The sequence below is a fragment of the Chionomys nivalis genome, chromosome 8 (genome assembly GCF_950005125.1).
Source record: "Chionomys nivalis chromosome 8, mChiNiv1.1, whole genome shotgun sequence".
In the NCBI taxonomy this organism is placed as follows: domain Eukaryota; kingdom Metazoa; phylum Chordata; class Mammalia; order Rodentia; family Cricetidae; genus Chionomys; species Chionomys nivalis.
The window spans coordinates 64,663,836-64,685,891 of NC_080093.1; the positions used below are offsets into that span (position 1 = coordinate 64,663,836).

The following is a 22,056-nucleotide window of genomic DNA, read 5'->3' on the forward strand; positions in this document are numbered from 1 at the left end:
GCACCCACATGGCAGCTCACAACTGTCTGAAAATCCAGTTCCAGGGGATCTGACACCTTCACACCAATGCACATAAAATAAAGATAAATAAATCATAAAAATTAAAGAGTAAACTTTTCCTCTGATTTTCCCCTATTTGAGAGCAGGGATATTAAGGTGGGCTGAAGAATTTTTTTTTTAAATAAGAGTGTAACGATACTTTTCACAGCTGCCGTAGAGAGGACGTGAAAATGGCTTCACCTTTTCCTGCTTCGCATCTGAAGCATTTCAAGGAATCTGGTTTCTAGAAGAGACAAGAGAGAAGCCTGTCTCTATAACCTGCGTGTTATGGCCCAGACCAGACAATGGACACAACCCCACGTCACTAAACACAGACTGTAGAAATGGCGATGGGAATAGCAATGGAAAAGACAGTCATGGTGGTCTGGAACCACAGGACACTGGGCTTCTCACTCAGTGCTTTCCGTGGATTGTGTCAGTTTTTGTCCTCAGTTTGAGACCCAGGCCAAGGCTTGTTTCCAAGCCCGAGAAGCACACAGTTGAAGAAGTTTTCTCAGGCGGTTGACTTATGACTCCAAGCTTAAGGCATCAAACACTTTGGGAAAGTGAGTTAGAGACTGAAGTTTGCTGCTTTTCTCCCCAGATAGAGTTGCGTTTTCAAAGGGCCACGGAAGGCTGTGTCGAAGCACAGGAAGTGAAAAGAGGCAACAAGGCAATTACTCAGATACTTAATGTCAAAACTCTCAGCACCTCTGCCTCAATTAGTGAAGTAACTGAAGCAAAAAATGAACATATGGGCGATTCCACAGGCAATTCCCGGAGTATCTGGCTCAGGTTCTCACCTTCTGAGGAGCAGGGGGCCCAGAGGAAAATACAGGGGCTGGCAGAGCACTGACTCCGTGTGGAGTGGTTTGTGTGTTGAGCAGTGGGGAGCAGAGGATTAGTTACAAGGACACAGGTCCTCATCACTAACCTCATTTCAGCTCCTCAAGTTAAAATGGAGATGAAGGGTCTGGGGGCTGGCTTAGTTAATAAGACCACCAGCTGTAAAAGCACACAGAAGCCAAGGGTGCCTGTCCTATAACCCCAGCACTGAAGGGTGGGCCCAGGAGCAACTAGCCAGCCAGGCTCATGAGCAATAGTTTTTGTGTTTAGTGAGAAGCCCTGTCTCAAACAGTTAAGTGGTTTTCAATAGAGAAAGACATTCAGTGTTCTCCTTGGGCCTCTGCATGGGTGTAGCCACAGTATACACACACACACACACACACACACACACACACACACACACACACACACAGGCCTCTGCATGCATGTACTCACAGTATACATACAGACACACACATCTCTTTCTCATGGGGGTGAGTGGGTGGGAGTGGGGACAAAAAACCTCAAAAAACAAAACAAAACGAAACAAAACTAATGTCAAGTGGTACAATCCCAGAACGAAGAAGTGGAAGAAAGAGGGTTTGATGTTCAAAGTCAGCCTTAACTACATAAGGAGTTTGAAACCAACCTGAAACTCTCTCTCTCTCTCTTTCTGTCTCTGTCTCTGTCTCTGTCTGTCTCTCTCTGTCTCTGTCTCTCTCTCTCTCTCTCTCTCTCTCACACACACACACACACACACACACACACAATCAAAGCTTTGGTCTTCAGCAGGCTGTCATCTTGCTGCTCACCTGGGAGCTGTTAGCATTACTCAAGACTGTCATCTAGTTACCCTTGCCCAGTGGCCTTGGTGACCACTTGGATTGCACATCTTAGGACCCAGGACAGAGGCCTGCCCTTTTCTGCTTCCTTCCTTGGTGCTGATGACTGAGAAAATTGGGCTGAAGAAGTCTGAGATCTGCCTGTGATTTCAATAAATAATGTGAACGAAAATGATAGGCCAGGAACCATCCATAGAGAGGAACAGGCAAGGGCCTTATGCTGTGTCTGAAAACGATTCCTCTTCTTTCGTGATCTCCAGAGATGGTTCTAAGGAGGCTTGAAAAATGCTGCTTACCACAATCCTGACCTCAGGTGTGTTCTTTGACATGTGTGTTTGTGGAGTGCAGCATCTGGGAGTGCCTGGTTACCTGGGACTGGAGGCTGTACTCACTGATGTTCTGAGAAGGCCAGCCAGTTACTTTGGGATCTGCAGGTAGCCCTCTCCTCCTTCAGGTGCAAAGGCCCTTTTGGGGTGGGTCAGAACCTAAGGGGATTGTGTTAGAGAGAGGCTAATGCGTGGGACAAAAGAGGAGGCTGAGCCTGTGGCAGGCACTACACAGTCCTGGGGACACCGAAAAGCCTGTTGTCTTAGAAAGACGTGGTAGGGTTGGGCTTTGGTTGATGAGGGAGCAGTGTGGGGTACAGGGAGAGAACAGGCTCTTGGCCCAGACCTACCCCTCCAGTATGGGGATGCTTGGCCTAAGTTGGGGTTCCCCTTAGGGAATGTGTCCAGGTCTTTTATAAATTGTGAAATGAATGCTGTGGGCCGGTGTGGGGAGCAATATTTGAGTTCCATTCACGATCCCCTGCAGCAAGTGTTTGGATGTGAAAAATCCCAGAAAAACTGTCAATCAAACCCTGTCTGCTGAGGTCATCTGCTGATTGTATTAATATGGGAGAGGGGAAACAATCCTGGTTTGAGAACATTGAGAAGGTCACTAGGATTGCTCTGTGACAGTTTCATAAAAGGGGGGAGTCGGGGTGGTGAGGAGGTAGGAGAAATTATATCCTGAGACAAGACAGAGGCAGCCTTGCGGAGCTACTCTCAAAGCTAAGAAACACCAGACCCCTTTGTCTCATCTGCACCTCCAACTCTTCCCATGCTCATCCTCAGCACCCTCTAGTAGGGACACTTCCAACTCCCCCAATGCTGAGGAGAGTCCTGACCTCAGCACCCTCTAGTAGGGACACCTCCAACTCTCTCCATGCTGGAGGGGAGTCCTGACCTCAGCACTCTCTAGTAGGGTATCTATTTAACTCCAGGACTTGCCTTCCCCCATAGGCCCCAGCAGATCCATTATGTAACCTGTCTTTTCCGAAGTATAGAACGGAGAAAAGCAGCTGAGGGAGCCCCAGCCCAGGAGAGAGACAGGAGATGCAGGATAATTAGGGGTTTTAGTCTCTGAATACTGAATGTTTTTGAAACACTTCCAAATTCCCTTTATAGGAGAGGAATGAAATGTCCACAAGGAGGAGGGACCCCCCACTTCCCATGCACACTTCTTTTGTCCTGAGCTCAGCACCTGGGATTTTAAGGCATGTGGTTAAAAAAAAAATGGTGTGGTCTGAATACATTCAGAAAATTTGCCTGACAGGGGTATTAGAGCTGAAAATGGGGCAAAACAAAAGAAAATGGAGAAAACAGAACTTCTGCACACAGATCAGAATCATAATTTACCAAGACGTATCATTCTGTTGTTTTCTGAGGTGTGAAAGCTAATTTAGAAGGGCAGAGAGGCGCACTGGGGTTGGCAGGAGAGCCAGGTCCTGGGGCCTTTACCGTCCCCTTGTTCACAGTCCCCTGCAGACAGGGTGTGGGCATCGGAAGCTCTCAGGCCAGGGCCAGCCTCCCACACACCCCCATATTAGTGGCAACATCCACCAGCAAAATACCAAGAAATGCATTTTCAGTGACAGGCACTAATCCCAGAGAGGCAGAATTTAAAGTTCTATTTTAGATATAAAAATTGGAGCATTTATCAGGAATGTTTACTTGTGACTGCATGAAGTTTTGATGCATGCTGATGTTTCCCGTCTCCTTTTCTGGTGTCCTTCCTTTGGGTCACGTTTGTAAAAGTGAACAGAGGCTCTCCCCTCTGCGCCGAGCTCACCAGCTGGTGATTGAGGCAGGTGCTATCAGATACCCTCAGGAATGCCCAGTGGAAGGGGCTTGAGGAGCAAGGGAGTCAGGGAGAAGCTTTGGTTCAGGCCTGCAGCATGGACTGCAGTGATGGGCCGGTGGGACCAGTGGTATTTGGAAAGAGGTACTGGCCAGAGGCTGAGGAAGGCACAGACTGGCACATAGAGGCAGACATGATGAAAGATGCCTGTGGACAGGTGGACTTCGGTTTCTCTTTTAATTTTTCCCACGATGCAGTAACGGAACAGCCAGTGACTCTGGGCACCACTCTGATGATGGCGGGAGTACTGGAGGCAGCTGTTTCTCCAGGGCCACACGGTTGGTGTGGTTGCTGCCTCACCGTGGGTGTCCACTGCCCTGTAAGTATCACACAGCCCAAACATGCCTGCTCTGCTCATCCCGAATCACCCAGTACTCCAAGTCAAGTCTCAGTCAGCTTCTCAGCCTGCTGTGCTTTTGCAAGTGTGGGATTGTATCACGCAGGCCTTTGACAGGCATTGCTACTGCCAATGAACTGACCCAAGGACTGGGAATTCTTGGGCCAGATGTTTGTTTTTCAGACAGAGACCAGAGCAGTCACTTGGTAGGAAGTTAGTTGCAAGGTTCTTTCCCTTTTGACAATTGCTTTTCAAGTCCAGGAGGAAGTCTGACCTCTGAGAAGAAACCCTGACTTCACAGGGCAGGAGTGGGGGTGTACACGCCCAGGTCTCCGTGTGTGACTTTGCACTCTTCTGTAGTTAATTCTGAGGTTACAGATTTCTCATATCACACATCATTTGCTTTGTGGGAGTCTGTGCTTGAGCCAAGATGCACTGATTATATTTTGAATAAATGCTTTCTCCCCCCACTTTTTTTTTTTATTAACTTGTTTACATAGAGCCGAGGGCACAGCAGCTCTTGGGGCCAGCCAGCTGCCTTCATCTGCTTTGTTACAGCCTCCCCGGGTTCTCACCTGGCCTCACGGCAGTGCCCTCCCAGCTAGTGATGTCCTTGACAGGCTGGTTGCAGACAGCCACAGACAGCCATGGTTCCAGTGTGTTGTAGTAGCACCTGGCAGACACCAGGATTCTTGGAGAGCATACCCTTGTCAGAACATTGGCACTCACCTCCTCAGCTTCAGCTATGGAGACTTGGGGCAAAGTTAATGAAAACAAAAACAAAAACAAAAAACAAAAAGCAAAATTCATGGTCTATCAGGAACTTTTAAATTGTTTGACTAATAACCATGGAGTGAGGTTCCCCTTCTGATATAGACAGCATATCTGTGTTTAGTGTCTTGGGTCTGTAAATAAATCCTTGGTTGACCTACTTTACAGACATTGGAAATGTAGATTCCAGGTTTGAGTCAAAGTTCCAGAAATTGGGTCTGGTGGGCCCAGTGTTCTGGGGTTCCTGTGTAGGCTTTGATGCACTTGAGGGTGAGGGGGCTCTCTGTATGGGCTTGTTCTCACCCTACTAGTCTTCTGCCTTAAGAATCCTGGCATCATTCAGGTATGGCTGGGGCTTCTGACACCAGACCAAAGTTCCTATTGCTGGCTGAAATCTTTGCAGACCTAGGGAAAGGAGAAAGCCATGACAGGAAGGGGGAGGTGGTCACGGCAGGGATTTTTAAACTCTGGTGGCATCAAGGAAGCATTTTGCTTGGATGATCCCATTAATCCTCCAGCATTTCCTGCTGCAATTTTCTCTACACTGAAGGGAAGCAAACAAGCCCAGAATTGTAAAGCATTTGGCCTGGAGACACACAGCCAGGAAGAGATGGATGTGGTCCAGATGTGGGCTGTGTCAGTACTTCTCAGTTTTGGAGCCTCATTTTATATATATATATACTTTTCTCCACCATTCTTTTTACACCAGAGTGTACCTACCTGTCTGTCTCATGGCCCGTGCAGTCACATGGAGCCACATCCAAGGACATCTCTGTTAACGGCTCCTTAGACATGAGTGAATAACTCATGAAACAGTGTCTTCCAGAGCTATTTGGGCTTCTGCTTTTGACTTGTGTGCGTATTCATAAAGATCTACACCCACTCTGGGGAGTTCTGTGGTCTGCTGTTGGGTGTCATATCATTGTGATAGAGAAGGCAAGAGACAGCGTCCTTTCTGGGATGGTCCTCAAGTGCATCTTTCTCAGTCAAGTGGGAATTTAACTGATGATGATGATAATGATGAAGATGATGATGATGGTGATGGCAATAGTGACAGGAAGGACAACGGTTGAGTCTCATGCTGTGGCTAGTGGGGAAATGTTAATAATTCAAAGATACTCGAGAAATCTGGGTGGTAACTCCTCTTCTGCTGTTCTTTGCACTCAACCCTTTCGCTTGATCATTCCTAGCCTCAGGCCTCATCTCCATCCCTTGTTTACCTGTTGGATGAGGACAGCAAGGAGTGCATGTATTTAAGTGCAAGGGGGGAAGCTGAAGCCAAGGGCGTGTTCCAGCCTGTTTCTCTTTGTCCCTGCTTTGTTGCTTAATGTTCATTATTTCGTTACTGCTATTGTAGTTGCAAGAGGAAAACTTGATCTAAGTGAACATCAAAGCCAGATGGAGCTGTGCAAGCGTGAGGCCAAGTGCCCCAAGCTCCACCCTCAGTCACTCCTGGAAACTGATGGATAGGGGATATGTGCATCTCCATGCTCAATGGAGAGAGGGCCAATTGGAGCTCCTGCTGTGTCTAGATATGCTTCCTGCTGTGATATTTTTAGAGTAGGCTCTGCCCGAGGCTTCTGATTCCCTTCCTTCGGTACTACAGAGTGGCCACACTCCACCTGGAGCGTTGTGAGTGGTCAATAGATGAGGATTTCGGTGGGTCCTTGGTATAGGACCAGCCAGCACCTACCAGTGGCCCTCCATGGTCCTCCAACAGTGAACGGTAACATGACGTTTCATTTTATCATGTACTTGGCTACCACTTAGTTTTAAAATGATGTTAAAATTTAAATATTCTAAACATGGACTCTTGCACTTGTGATGCAGGTGCCTCGTACCCCCAGGTGCGCGCAGCTCCTCGCATTTTAGAGGTCTCCAGTGGCCACACTTGCTGGCCTCTTGCCACACCTGGTAAGGGCTGGTCTCCTGGCGACGGGTCATGCATGCTATGTCCAGCTTCACCTTGGAAAACCATCTGGAAGACACTGTCGGATGGGTTGCATGCTCTTCCTGTCAAGAAGAAAGAGGTCCCACTGAAGTATTTCAGGAGGTTCTCCCCACTCAAGGGTTAACCAGACTCTTCTTTTGCTTATCGTTGAAAATAAAACAATATTTAAAAGTATTCAGATCAGGGAAGCCATCTGGTGGGGAGCTCACAGCTGCTCCCCTTTCAATTGTGCCGCCTCTAATTTATTCATTCCAGGGCTCGGCTGTACATTTGCAAGATCATTATTCGTATTCTGTGCTCAGTGTGTGAGTTCTGTTCTATGAGAGACCCGTGAAGGACATCTGGGCTGGCCACTTCCTGCTACTCAGGATCAGAGTGGACAAGGAGGATCTAGGGATGCAAAGGTGGACAGAGTCATCCTTTTCCTTTGGTCTCTCTCTCTCTCTCCCCCTCCCTCCTTCTCTCTCTCTCCCTCTCCCTCTCCCTCCCTGGGCACATCATCTTTCATTCATTCCCCCTCGTTGTATTGGGGGAAATGGTTGGAGGGTGACTACTTTGTACTCCAGCCACATGAGAGCCCAAATCACCCTTGTCTGCAAGTGTGTCGCTGTCCCCAGCAGTTACGGATTGGGGCTGCACGTGCTGGGAACCTCACAGCCAGGCAAGAGGAATAATAACTGGCTCTCAAACACCTGAATTCCTGAGAATGTTGGGCCTGTTCGGCAACGTGACGCTTTCTATTTTGTTTTTTAGAAGAGGAATGAGGGTCTCCGTGATGAGGGAGTTTGTCTGTGGTCACATGACTATTGAAACGTTGTGATTGGTGCCCAGTGCAGATTCTTGGGTCCTTAGCTGCCTCGTCTTCAGGCCCATGTTCTCTCCTGTCTCTGTAAGTCACACCAAGCAAGAAGTATATGGCGTGAAAGTCATAGTCAAGCCACCTGGACAGTGGGGATAGTGGTTACGCCTCTTGCCTCTCGTACTCTCAGAACACCGAAACCTTAACATCCACACCAACCCGAGGTTGGTGTATACGAAACAGGTCGGTGTTCACTGGTGTTGCTCTTGTCACCAAGCTGCAGAAGCCCTGTTTGGAGCATTCCTAGGAACTCAGTGGAGCATCCTGGAGTTTTCTCCTGTCACTAAGGTGGGAGTATTTACTGAGTACCCACCCAATGGGAGGCGCATGCTCTTCGGAGGTGAGCATCACTGGCCCCGCGCTTCTGTGCAGCTCCACAGTCTAGCCTGGCTGCCTTGCCTTAGTGGTCTCAAATCCAGACTGGCCAATCAGGTGTTGGCTGACATGCCACTCTGCCAGCTTCTGTTGGTGGCAGCTTCATCTAGTGGTAAAGGTCAAAGGTCTCAGACTTTCCAGTCAAACAGACCTGTGGTTTTCTAATCACGGTCTGTTACTCCACTCAGGGGCAACCTATAGTAACCAAGCTTCATGCATTGCTTCGGGGCCTGCTCACCAAAATAACTCTAGGGAACATAGCTACTGGCTAGCTGTGTGGCTCTGGGTATGTGTTTAATGCTACTGTGCCTCAGTTTTCCACATGGACTTTGAGGATCCTCATGCTGGTCTTAGAGAGTTAAGAATGATTGGAACCGAATGGTGGAGGCACACGCCTTTAATCCCAGCACTCGGGAGGCAGAGGCAGGCGGATCTCTGTGAGTTCGAAGCCAGCTTGGTCTACAAGAGCTAGTTCCAGGACAGGCTCCAAAGCTACAGAGAAACCCTGTCTCAACCACCCTCTCCCCTGCCAAATAAAGAATGGTTGTATGTTCCCTTCCACACACGACTGACCCTGTATCAGTATTTGTTTCTTTCTTTCACTGTTTCTGGGCTCCTTGGAACCCTGAATCTACATGCTCCCCTGGGAGTTGTGTCCAAAGGCCACAGTCCCTATGTTCCCCAGAGCTATTTTGGTGGGCAGGCTCCAAAGCGAAGCACGAAGCTGGGGTTCTGTAGGTTGCGTCTGAGTGGAATGCCGCAGACAGTTTACTAGCCCGGCTTGAGTGGAAGATCTAGTACCCCGATGATTTGAATCACCACTCGAAATAATAGAATGAGTGCTCGAAAATCGTCGCCCTCTTGACACGCTGGGCTCAGAAACAGAAAATTGCCTGTTATGTCACACAGACCTTCAGAGTTCCTTCTGCACGTGGAGCTCACCCAGTGGCACCTGCCATGTGAGCATATTGGAAGCCCCTTGCCCACTATGCCTTTGTGAAGCAAACCTGATATGTCACGACTATTGACGAGACGGAGCATCTGGCTGCCTTTGGCTTGGTCAGAGCTGGAGCAGATGGATGAACCCACCCACCCACCTGTCCCTGCTGTCAGGGACTGTGGCTCCAGGCATTGTCACTGTTGTTAGCGTGTCTCCAGCCCCTAAGCCAAGGTATGTCTTTTGCAGTTTGCCTGGCACTAGGTGGGGGTTGGGGCTATTCCTGTAATGGGGCTGAACCATTCTAGCAGGAAGATGATCATGTCCCTAGCGTTATCTGGATACTCCTGAGTTCTGGACTGTGTGGGCCCCATGTTCATAGCCCCAGCAAATTCAGGCTTTGAGCATGGTGCAAGTAGTTGATACCCTGTGATGGACAAATGGGGCTGGGGTGGGAAGGGTGGTCTGCTTTTGGGAGCAAATGCATGGTGAACCTTTAAGAGTGGTTCTGTGGAAACTGATAAAGTGAGACCTGTGCTGATTTTTAACATTTGCTCAAAACTAGTGACTGAGCAGCCACAAAAGGCAGAAGTGATGATGGCAGGTTTTTGTTAAAGAGAAATCAATTTCAAGTCCTGTGTCTGAACGTGTTAAAGCTCAAAGGGGAAGTCTCCAGTTCATGGCTCCCATATGAGAAAGCTAAGGACCTGAGAGAGGTCACAGTTCATAATAATGACTCCCAGTATTTGAGTCCGGTTTGAGAGATGGAGGGAGTTTTGTTCAGGACCCTCGCTACCCAGCAGCTCTCTTGCCATTCTGGGAGGGTACTTACTTTAGACTTTCAAGTTTCGAAACACAGCCCTCCTTCGAAACACACAAGGAAGCTCCTACTGGGTACTCAGCCTTGAGAGCATTCCTACATTATGACCCATCTCACGGAACCTGGCCTGTCACCTGCAGGAGTGAGAAGGGACTTGTATCGGTGGGTTCCTGAACCTGTCTGCTTTGCAAGGTCATTTTTGTGTTTCTGTGGTCTCAGATGTGCCAGTGCACCCAGCCCTGCCTCTTCCTTCTCCTTCAGCCAGCACCTGGCCCAGGCTTCTTGACTTCCTGTGGCTCCTTCTCTGTGCAGGACACGTGGCACCAGACCCTGAGCCAACAAGGCATTCAGAGAAAGTTTGACAATGTCCTACTTTATCTCCTTCTCTTTGGGTAGTGCCTTCCTACCCTCTCTCTGCAGAGCCCCTGTGAGACAGAGAAGCTGATCTTTAGGCAGGCTCTCAAAGGGACCAGGAAAGAGAGGAGCGGTGGGTCTGGGTGAGCTGCTGACGAGACTAAGCTAGATAGTAGCCTGAAATCAGGGTGGCCCTCTGGGGAGGTTCATACAGTGAAGGTGGGGTGCCAGGCCCTTGACTCTCTTGCTGTGTTTGTCTCTTATGAGCTTCGTGTTCTTGGGAAGCAAAAAACGGTGCTGCACCTGTTCCCTTGATAGAAGACAAGGCTGGATGAGCAGGTGCCTATAGACTTGTACTGCCTGGCCGATAACTCTGGAGTGCATGGGTTCACCTACACTCTGAGTATGCTCACTATTGTCTTCAAGATATGCTAGAGATTTCCCATTGCAAATGACCCTTCAGGAGAAGTTCTAGGTGTCCCCTGTGGGTTTCTCTCTGTTGCAGCAATCTTCCTAGTCTCCTCCAAACATTTAGGGGCAGGCATGATTCTGGAAATTGGGCTGCCATCTGCCTCTTTTTGGAATTTGTGACCTCACATTGGATGTGGATATTCAAGTTGGACATCTAGGAATAGAATTATAAGTGTGTTGAAAGCAGGTAACCCTGGAGTGAGGGCTTGAGGCTTTATCCAGTGACGCAAAGACTGTGTTTTACTTACGGAAGTTTGCCGTGTGCCAACTGTAGATTAAGCAAAAACCCCTGTGGTGTGATACGCACTTGAGGCCAGTCAGGAAGAGCCTGATGACCGTGGTCAGGGAATACTTGCAGACGAAGCACTGATAAGAGGCTCCAGGCACCAGGAAAGATGAAATTTGGCAAGGAACCTATCAGGGTCAGATTACGGCAAGGGCTTGCTAGGGAAAGGGGACACAGTGATAAATGGCAATAACCTCAAAGAGGCTAAATGGAAGGGTTGTACATCCTGTTGGGAAGTGGGGTCAGTTGTCCAGATAACTGAAACAAAATAGCCATGTCTATCATAAACACAGATTTGCCAGAAGTTAGTTTGGTGTGTGGGGGCAGTTGTGGCCTAACATGGGAAGAGCTTCCTTCTGGTTCCCAGTGTTGTTGTGGCATTACCTCCTTCTGGTGCTGGGGGAAGAGAGGCTTTCAGAGCAAGGGTCGACTCCATGATTAGCTGCATCCCTGGTGGACTGCTTTGACTGTGTTGTGCTCTCCTAAGCGTTAATCAGACGTCGGCTCTGTGCAGCTCGGAACACACAGTTGTTGCAGCTGATCATTGTAGCTCTGACGGCTCATGACCTGTAACACCATATTGGTTAGCTTTTACTACGTAATGAGAAACTTAGAACATGGTTTCTGGATGGGTGGCTGGGTCAGTTGGGTTCCAACTCTTCTGTGTTGTCCTGGGCTCTGTTTCATGTGTTTGTCATCCTTCTATTGACTCAACCACGTTCTTCTGACATGACAGCAAAGAAGCCAGTGGGTTGAATAGGCACACCCTGTGTGCCTTTTCAGCAGGGCGTAAGACTGGCATGTGGTCTCTTCTACCTCATTCTGTTGGCTAAAACAGGTCACCTGACTCAAGTTGAAGGGTAAGGAAATAGTCTACTTCTTTACTGTAAAGTGCGAAGTCTGTCACGGGAGATGAGTGTGACTACAGGGAGGAATAATAAATAGGGCCAAGTAATACGATGTGTCCTAAGTAATATTTATGAATAATAATTAGCATCAGTGCTACTGTGGGCCAGCGTTATGTGTATGCGATATTCACTAACGTCTATCGTTTATGATGGGTCACCCTCATGAGTATGCTGCAAACGTTAGTGCACTTGATGCTCATGGCAGTGGTAGTCTTTGATTGGTCTCATTTCTTAGTCAAGAAAACAGGGAGGAGAGAGCTTTAATGTCCTGTCAAGGTCAAACCCATGCAATTTGGCCCCAACATTCAGGCTCTTAACTCCAAAGCTGTGGGTGGTCTATGCCTGACCGTCTGCCATTTCAAAACGCAGAGGCCCAGGTAAGTCACTTGTCTGAGGTCCCTTGGTAGACCAGAGCTTGGAATCTTTATTCACCAGATCATGATGTGTTTTCTATAATGCTAGAGGATGCTGGACGTCAAGGCGAGGAGCGAATCCATTCTGTTAATTGACTGTAAAACTTTAGGTGTAATATTGACACTGGAGCCTGAGAGATGGCTTAATTGTCAAGCACTTACTGTACAAGATAAAGGCCCGTGCTTACACGCACAGCATGCATGTGGAGGATCCCTGGGCCTTGTATGCCAACCAGTCTAGCTAAATTGATGGGCTCCAGGGGGAGGGGGAGACGCTATCTCAAGAAATATCTCAAGGAGAGCAATTGATGGTGACATCTGTTGCCAACACACACACACACACACACACACACACACACACACACACACAGAATGAGAGAGAGAGAGAGAGAGAGAGAGAGAGAGAGAGAGAGAGAGACTTTATTGTTTGTACAGAACTCTGTCAGCCTTCTTTTTGGTCTCTTCATATCTTTGAGCTGACTCAAAAAAAATTCCTTCCTCCACTTACTGACTAATATTCCTTGACAAAAAAGAGTATTTTCATATACAAAGCCCAAAGAGAGATGTCAGCATTTAGACATACTAACCGGAAGAAGGCTTTGTGTTTTAGGAAAAGGTTAATTAAGACCCCTCAAAAAATTTCCTCTTAAGACATAAAAGTAAAATCATGTAATTAGCTATTTTCCCCTCTCTCCCCCAGAGGGCAGACATGAATGTTTTGGCTAAATGAAGCTATTTATTGAGGTCCATCCAGATCTCCTTTGAAGTTCCATACATCTTTCTTCTGCTCTATCAGCTTCTGGCTACAATAATTTAATAAGTTTTTCCTGGGGTGAAATTGGATGCCCTTTATCGATCTTTCACTGAGGGGCATTCAATTACTTAATCTAAAGTGGTATTTCTGGGTCTCTCGATTACAATTTTGTTATAAATGGTCTGCTAATGATGCCTGGGGTACGTAGGTTAATAGGGGGCATCCAAGCAAAGGCTGGGTAATTGAATCCTTTCTATTTGGGGACCAGTTATCTGATCTCACAGTAGCCCTGGGTTCCCACACTTTTGGTCTGCATCCATGGGGCACAGCGTGGAGCTCTGCCCGGGAGGCGACAGAGCTGTAATGTATCCCTGAGTACCCTGCTTTACTACATGAATGAAAGCACCTAGAGCCCTGTCTAACCTGAGACGGTTGGCACCGAGCACCGGCATTCCAGCCAGGCGAAGTGCGGGCGGAATGTCTTACCTGTTTCTGAAGGAAGAAGGCCTGAGTGTTAAGTTTCTGAGTGGCTGTTCCCTGGGATCACCTGTGGTGTATGGGAAACGCCAGCGAAGGGAAGTGATAGCAATCTCTTCTCCTTCTCGTACAGGTATGTGAACTGGATCCCCCCCACCACCACCACCACCATTGAGCTGTGTTATTTAATAGCCACACAGCTCATGGAGAGCCTTGGGAAAGAATATGTAGCGGGCCTCTCTTTATGCACTTGGGCCAATATCACCCCTGATTCTAGTCTTCAAGGCACATAGAATCCAATCTCTACTCCTCCCCCAATGTGGTTGCTACCTTCTCCAAGCCAGCACGAGTACCCAAGGATCTACCCATAGCTAGTTCTCAGGGGCTTCGATTTCCCCCAGGGTGTCCCCCTCCCTTGCTTCCTCCATTTCCATAAAACCTGGCTTTTTCCTGTCCCTCAGGCTTCACACAGCGGCACCTCTGAAGTCACTGACTCTCTTCAGTGTGCATTGAATGCCTTCCTCTAAGACAGGCTCCACCTGGGGGAGATTGTGCCCTCCAAGGGGACCTTTGTCTGTGTCTGGACCTGGTTTTGCTTGCCCTATCTCAGTACCTAGCAGTGGAGACTAAGGATGCTGTTGAACGCCTTGCGTATCCTACAGTATTGGGCAGTCTGTGCTGGGAGGAATTATCCAGTCCAGGCCCCGCACTGTGGCACTAAACACTGGCTTCTCATGGTTTCGCTGTTTGGGAAATTTGTGACTCTTATTGGTGCCTGAGATTATCATGTGAGCTGTGATTTCCTTTCCACACCCCTGGCCAAGATGGAGTAAAAGCCAGCTCAGGTGGAGAGAGACCTCTGTCAGGGTCCCCTCTGAACCTTTCCTGTCCACCCAGGGAATGGCTTGTCTAGAGGTAATAAAGGTTCACACCATGTGCTTAGGGCACCAGTGATTCCATTATCTGGTCACAGGATGGGTCTTAATCAACTTTGTTGAGATGCAGTTCACAAATGGTAGAGTGTCTATATAATTTTGGTAAACCACAACAAGCAACAACAACACGAAAAAAACAGTCCTTGTAAAAATAAGACAGTTCTTGAAGAACTTTTTCTTGATGAAATGCTCACTGTCCCCTTCCTCCAGAAGTGTTACCAATTCCAACCACTTCTTCAGTTTTGTGACACCGTCCTGGGGTCTTGCCATTCAAGGTCTGCATCCAACGCCTGGAGTCTGAGGGCTCATTCTCAAGAGACGGCTCCACTTTCCATCTCGGTCATGAGTGGGGGTTCCCAACACCCACGCTTGTGTCTGGATTGAACACAGTGGCAAAGGTTCCCAGGGTTTCCCGAGTGGTTTCAGTAAGTCCCTGGAGGGATGCCTTGTTCTCCAGGAAGGGCCCCAGCAGGAGTTTATCAGGAGAATGTGGACTGGCCAGCAGGAACACAGCCAGTCAGGCACAGGGAAGAATACCCACCTTCACGATGCCCACCTTCACCCGCCTCTGTGTGCTCATCAACCCTGAAGCCCTCAGGTCCCTGTGGTTTTGAGTTTGGGCAGGGGTCTTAGGTCAACATGGAGTTTTATTACATCATCTATCACCAGGTATTCGGTCTTCAGTTCGACTTCATCCTACCTGAAAATTTAAGTTTCGAACCGAGGCTTGGGCTTTTTGAAGACCACTCCCCATCCTGAAGCTCCTAGTGGCTCCTAGTGCTGTTAGCTGTGTGCTGAGCAGGAGGAGGGCTGAGGCCAAATACCAACGCTACATGTCTGTGCACATGTACCTACATGCTACATCTTATATTGACTTCTGGTCCCCACCCTAGGGTGTACCCAGCACATAGTTGGCCTTCGGAAAGTGTGTACTGAATTAGTGAATGAATGAAATTAGAATGCACTGTGTTACAGTGTTTTGGGGAGTGATCTCCCTGGTCCTTTACTGAGTAGGAAACCGGTCTTGGAAGGGTTTGCCTGGCTGGAGGACGGCTGCTAGGTAGAGGCACACTGGGCATGTCGGAGCCTGTCCTCGGTCCCATCCACCCACATTAACTTTATCAGCTTTCCCCATTCCTAAGCTTTATTTACTTAGCTCTTGGTTGGAAATGTTCTGCCCATTCTGTTGGATCCTAATGATGTACATTCTTGTTCTGTGGCTTCAAAGTCCATGTTTGGTTTTCTTTCTTTTAAGCCAGCAGTAAGATAGAAGGGTGTGAACATCCTCTCACTGAGTCCCTGCTTGGAGCCTCATTTTAAACCCTGCCTTGGCCCTGTCTTTGACAAGTGAAAAAAATGTTTTCTTGGCTTCGGGGATGGAGTTCCCAGGGAGGGATCTTGCCCTTTTGTTTCTTTATTTAGAAGAATTGTTTGTACCAAGCAATGGGTCAGGGGTGACAGAGCAAGGCTGGAAGCAGAGGCTTCCAGTATGCTCTGCTAGCTGCCCTAAGGGAGGAGAAGGACCTAACTTGGTCCCAGGGCATCTCCTCCCACGCTCCTCAAGTATGTTCCTCTGGCTGTCCCAGGCTCTGCCTGACTCTAGTCCCTTAGACTAGCACATCTCAGTGTGACCTCCTGGTTATAGTGATAATTCTTTGACCAATGTGGTGAGTGTGTGTGTGAATTTGGGGCACATGACATGATATGTATGTGGTCAGATGACCTCACAAGTCTTTCTTTGTCTCCCATATTGTTCGAGGCAGTCTTTCTTGTTCACGGATGCATATACCAGGCTAGTTAGCCTCCTAACTTCTGGCAATTCTCTTGCCTCTGTCTCCCATCTCCCACGAAACAGAGTGCGGGTTGAGGTGTCTGGCTTTGATGTGGACTCTGGGGATCTGAACTCAGATTGTCATGCTCCCATAGCAAGTGTGTTCTCCTTGGAGCCATCCCCCAGGCCTACACAATGCAACTTTTGTTTATTATATTCCTGGCTGTGGATTCACAAAGGCTCATTTTCATATTAAGGTCCACAGAGTGTTGCTGTGGTGAGCTGTATAGAATCTGTCCAGCTCTCCACTCCTCTAAATACTTACACACTAATGCTGGCAGCACGCAGGGCACTCTGTGGGTGGAAGAAATACTACTTGGTGCCAACATATTTCAAGAAAACATGGGCTTTGGATCCAAGTGGCATGAAGGTTTCTACTGTAGAGTGGTGGCTGTTCAGATCTCTAGCCAATATGTAGAGTCTATAATGAAGGCTTGGTTAATGCCGCTTCTCTGGGGACAGAGAATTGCTTGGGGTGTATACAAGTACAATGGGATGCGAGCTCACCACCCTTGGGTAATTAAGGAGAAAGAATGTGGCTCAGGTCTCCCATCTGGGACTGCGCATCACTTGCTTTTAGAACTCACTGGCAATTAAAGATGGCAGTGTGGCCAATGATGACGCTGTTATCATGTTGTGAATTTCCTGGGTCCCCGAGCACATGTCAGGCCTATACAAACGCTTGACACACATTAATTAATGTCATGTCTTTAAAAAGTTACAAAGACCGGGTGTTGGTGGTACATGCCTTTAATACCAGCGCTGGGGAGGCAGAGGCAGACTGATCTCTGTGAGTTTGAGACCAGCCTGGTTTATAAGAGCTAGTTTTAGGACAGGCTCCAAAGGTACAGAGAAACCCTGTCTCGAGAAACCAAAATAAATAAATAAAAAAGATACAAGGAAACACTGTTATTATTCTCATTTTACTGCTGAAGACATGAGAACTCAGAGAGCTTGTCTCACAGCCAGTTTTGGGGGTAGCGGTGTTTATGGCGGCTAGAAATCAAGTAAGGCTCTTTCATTAGTTCATCTGTTGCTCCTTTAATGACATCTCCAAAGAAGTGTCATTTGGGGAAAAAATACGCTTTACCACCATGGCATTACGTTAATGGATTTTTAAGAATCGCATTTTCTCCGGATGATGAAAATGAAAAATGCCTTCAGGGTCCGAAGTGTTACGTGACTTTGGGGAATCCTGTACATTGGATTTAATTGCTTAATAACTTGAAGTCAGATGGTTTTCTTCTTTTTTTAATGTGATACACTTGACTGAAGAAGACGATCATTTCATTGTTGCTGAATTTTCATTAACTTTTGCTTCTTAAGCTGTGGTGGAGAGACGGAGAAGCTGTGAGGAGACAGGCTGTCTCCTTCCGCTTTCCCTCGCCGTTCCCATCCCCCTCCTTACACGCCTCACATGTATCATTGAGGTAAAAATGGTGTTTTGATTCATGCCTCAAATTGGAAATCACTGATGGTCTTGGATCTCTCTCTCTCTCTCTCTCTCTCTCTCTCTCTCTATCAACTTGTCAAAAGCTACAGTTAAGTGGGAAGAGAAACCTCAATTGAGAAAACTCCTTCGTCAGATTGGCCTGTGGGCATGTTTTTAGGGCAGTTTCTTGCTTAAAGAATGACCTGTGTGGCCCAGCTCGCTGTGGGTGGTGCCACCCTTGATCTGTCAGTCCTGGGTTGTGTAAGAAAGCAGGCTGAGCAAGCCACAAGGAGCAAGCCAGGAAGCAGCGTTTTTCCACGGCCTCTGCTTCAGTTCTTGCCCCCAGGTTCCTGCCTTGAGTTCCTGCCTGGACTTCTTTCAGAGATGGACTGTGATGGAGAAGTATAAGATGAAGTAACCCTTTCGACCCCAAGTTGCTTTTGGTCTTGGTGTTTCATCATAGCAGCAGAAGTTTAACTAAGAAACCGGCTGTGCTGAATCTGACTGTAGTTACACAAGCTGGCGATACTGGGATGTCATAGCTCAGATGGGTGAAGGCAGAGGTCCTGAAGGGTGTATCAGCCATGCTAAGTGTGGTGTTTGGGGTCACATTTGGTGACAGAGAATTAAAACACAAAGACCCTAAACATCTCCATTTACTTTATGATCTGTGACTTGCTTACGCACAAGTAAGTAGGGTTGAAATGGACAGGCGGAAGAGGCAGCTAAACATCTGCCCATCTCTGTGAAGCAACTCCTGTACTGTCATAGTTACCACACAGTGCAACACAACTTAAGTTTTTTTTTTTTTTTTTTTTCTGTTTAGGTCACCTGCTAAGAGTCGGCTCCCCACGACGAGAAAACATTCCGGAGGAATGCCAGTCTACCCATCAATGAGGATCCCATGATGTCTTCTAATCTCCAGTGTGGCTCCATGCTCCCCACGGATGCCACTCCAACTTTCTTTGGTGCCCTGGGAAAAACCTGAAGCAGAAGCAGAATTGCTTCCAAACCTGCGGCTGCTTCAGTGTTGCATGGCTGGTCCAGAACAGACGACTGGGATTTGGTTTTTTTTGTATTGACCTCCGTATTTGAACCAAAGAATGTGCCTCGTTCTCTAGTGCGTTGGTGTCTGCTCTCTTTTGCATTTGTTTCTGTTGCTCGTGCCTTTTTTTTTTTATCATCTTTGGTCATCACAGGATATCCTTAAAATTTCCCAGCAAACTCCTTGAGGGCTGGTCCATGGCTCTCTAAGCAGGCTGTCCAAGGGCTCTACCATGAGGCACTGCATCAATTGCTGCATACAGTTGTTTCCTGAGGACACACACAAGCAGCAAGCCGCCTGCCAAGGAGGCCCCCATCACGGCCATCAAGTGTGCCCTGCTTGCAAAGGGGAAAACAAGATTCTGTTTCGTGTGGACAGTAGGCAGATGAACTTGCTTGCCGTTCTCGAAGTGAGGACTGAGGGCAATGAGAACTGGGGTGGGTTTTTGCGCTTCAGGAAGGGGAAGCGATGTAGCTTGGTCTTTGGATTGATAATCATGACCTTGGTGATGGCTTCTTATCTCCTTTCCGGGGCTCACCAGGAGCTTCTGATTTCATCTCCTTTCCATTACGGGAGTTTCCCCAGCAACCCCAGCTTGATGGACAGTGAGAACCCCAGTGACGTGAAAGAGCACCACTACCAACCTTCTATAAATAACATCTCCTATGTGAAGGACTATCCAAGCGTTAAGCTAATTATTGACAGCATCGCTGCCAGGATTGAGTTTACGACCAGGCAACTCCCAGACTTACAAGATCTCAAGAGGCAGGAATTGCATGTGAGTAGCCTCGTGTCATTATTGATGATTGGCTTTTGAAGAATGGTTACTTCTTCCTTCTCTACCACTATCTTAGGGGGCACAGCTGGAATGGGACAGACATTTCCTAGGTGTCTACAGCAAAGATAATTTGACAGCCTCTGGGATTAGATAGCGTCATGTGATTATGCTATGGCATGCCAAGGAGGGAATTTGCTGTCTCGAATGGCTGTACCAGAGATATTTAAGGCCATCTCTTTTCATCACTGCATTTGGGTCCTTCTTGCCTGGAATGGGGTCATGGTGGCTAAAGTCACTTTAACCATTATTTAGTATTTTTGAAAAATGATTCTTAAATTTTTTTGTCACGTGCATGTGTGTGCCTGTGTAGGTGTATGGGCATGTGAGGGCAGGTGACCCTGGAAGCCAGAGTGGAAGTTGAATGCCCTGGAGCTGGAGTTACAGGCGGTTGTGAGCTGCCCGATGGGGGTGGGAGAGCTGGGAACTAAACTCTGATCTGACTGCAGTATACACTAACTGCTGAGCCATTTCCCCGGCCCCATCCTTTAGATTTGTTTTCCAGAAAGGGTCTCTCTATGTAGCTTGGCTGTCCTGGAACTCACTCTGTAGACCAGGTTGGCCTTGAACTCACAAAGACCCACCTGCCTTTGTCTCCCAAGTGCTGGCCTTAGAGGTGTGTGTCACTATGTCTCCGAGTTTAGAACATGTTCTTGCTGATTGTTTTCCTTCATTGTGTCTGTCTCCTTCTTTCTTTGATTGCAGATGTTCTCTGTAATCCCCAATAAATTCCTGCCGAACAGCAAGAGTCCCTGTTGGTACGAGGAATTCTCTGGGAGGAACACCACTGATCCCTACCTGACCAACTCCTACGTGCTCTATTCCAAGCGTTTCCGCTCTACCTTCGACGCCCTCCGGAAAGTCTTCTGGGGTCACTTGTCGCATGTGCATGGCAAGCACTTCCGCCTGCGCTGCTTGCCACACTTTTATATCATCGGACAACCCAAGTGCGGCACTACTGACCTTTATGATCGCCTCCGGCTGCATCCAGAAGTGAAATTCTCAGCCATCAAGGAGCCCCACTGGTGGACCCGGAAGCGCTTTGGTGAGTGGTGGATCTCACTATCTCTTGGTCATTCCATGGATGCATGTCATGACTGGTGAGGGATGGGCGTGATGTTCTGAAGAGAAGATGTACCGAGATTCAGAGACGTGAGTCCTTGTCGGTAGGCAGTAGCGTTAATCTGTTTTGTGGCGTAACCACAAAACACCAGCATTTGGGTAACTTAGAAGGAAAGAAATGTATTTGGTTCATGGTTCTAGGGGTTCCCAAAAGCATGTTGTTGCTGTCCTGTTGAGAGGCTGCTGGATGCATTACAAGATGGTGGAGAAAGGAAAATGTGACGAGCCATATGCAACAGAGGCCAAGTTCATGGTGGGGACTGGCTTTATAGTAAACTTCTCTCAGGAACAAAGTCACTCCGAGAGAGCAGCGTTAAACTTTCCAGGCAGAACTCCCAGAAGCAAATCACCTTCTACCGTGCTCTGCTTTTTAAAGGGTTCCATGACCCTCAGCATCCCACCGTGGGTGCCAGCCTTACCAAGCTTCCAGCACATAAACCTCTGAGGGATACACTCAAACCGTAGCTGCATTTCACAGGCAAAGGCACACCCAGTGAGCACTGGCTGAGTGCTAGGTGTGTGCAGGGCAAGGGGCTGGTGCAGAATTTGTTTCTATTGGTGGTTTTGGTGTTGGTGGTGGTGAGTGTCTGTATGTATGTGTGTTCCTGAGGGTTTTCGTTGTCCCAGAGAACTTTAACCTACAAACTTAGCAGGGATCAATGCATGCCAGGAACTGGGGTGTCTGTCACCCAGCTCTGGGCTGCCTTACTGAAGCCAACACACCTGGAGGAGACACAGCTTCTGGTCTCAACTGAGGGACCTGCCCTGTCTACCTCATGTATTTGAAATGCAGTGGGAACACATATTCCCCCTGGTCACCAAGGTTGACTGTGGACCCCGCCTGCTCTGCCCCTCCTTGTAGGCTGGTTTCTGCTTCACCCAGCCCCAGGCACCCTGTGGCCCTTGGTCACTGTTTCCTGTCCATAACCTTTTCCTTCTGCCAGGAGACATTTGGTCACTCAAGCTAATGGGTGATACATGACCTGTTGTCTGCCAAAGTCTGGGCGGGCCACGAGGGTAGTTTCCATATAAAGGACCCAGGTCAGTAGAAGAGAATCTAGGATGTTTTCCTTAGACTAACTTTTCCTGACAAGTGTTTGACTTTCTCCTTTTGTTATTCCTTCAGGAGTGGTTTAGCAGTAGCTGCTGAGTAGCCAAGGTGCCTCTTCTGAAGGCATTTGATGTATTTGTGTATGAACACATACTCCCCCACCACAGCCGATATTCCCCCTAAAGAGAACCAGCTCCCCCCTCCC

At 48.1% G+C, this 22,056-nt stretch overlaps 1 protein-coding gene across 4 annotated transcripts in view; it reads left to right on the forward strand.

Moving 5' to 3' along the window:
* The window catches only part of Chst15 (carbohydrate sulfotransferase 15), an 82,611-nt gene that overhangs the window by 26,580 nt on the left and 33,975 nt on the right, over positions 1-22,056 (forward strand). For all 4 annotated transcript variants that reach the window (XM_057778926.1, XM_057778928.1, XM_057778927.1 and 1 more), the window contains exons 2-3: positions 18,625-19,621; positions 20,384-20,723. In XM_057778926.1, coding sequence (XP_057634909.1) covers positions 19,076-19,621; positions 20,384-20,723 — 886 coding nt within the window. In that variant the 5' untranslated portion in view covers positions 18,625-19,075. The remainder of the gene's footprint in view (positions 1-18,624; positions 19,622-20,383; positions 20,724-22,056) is intronic.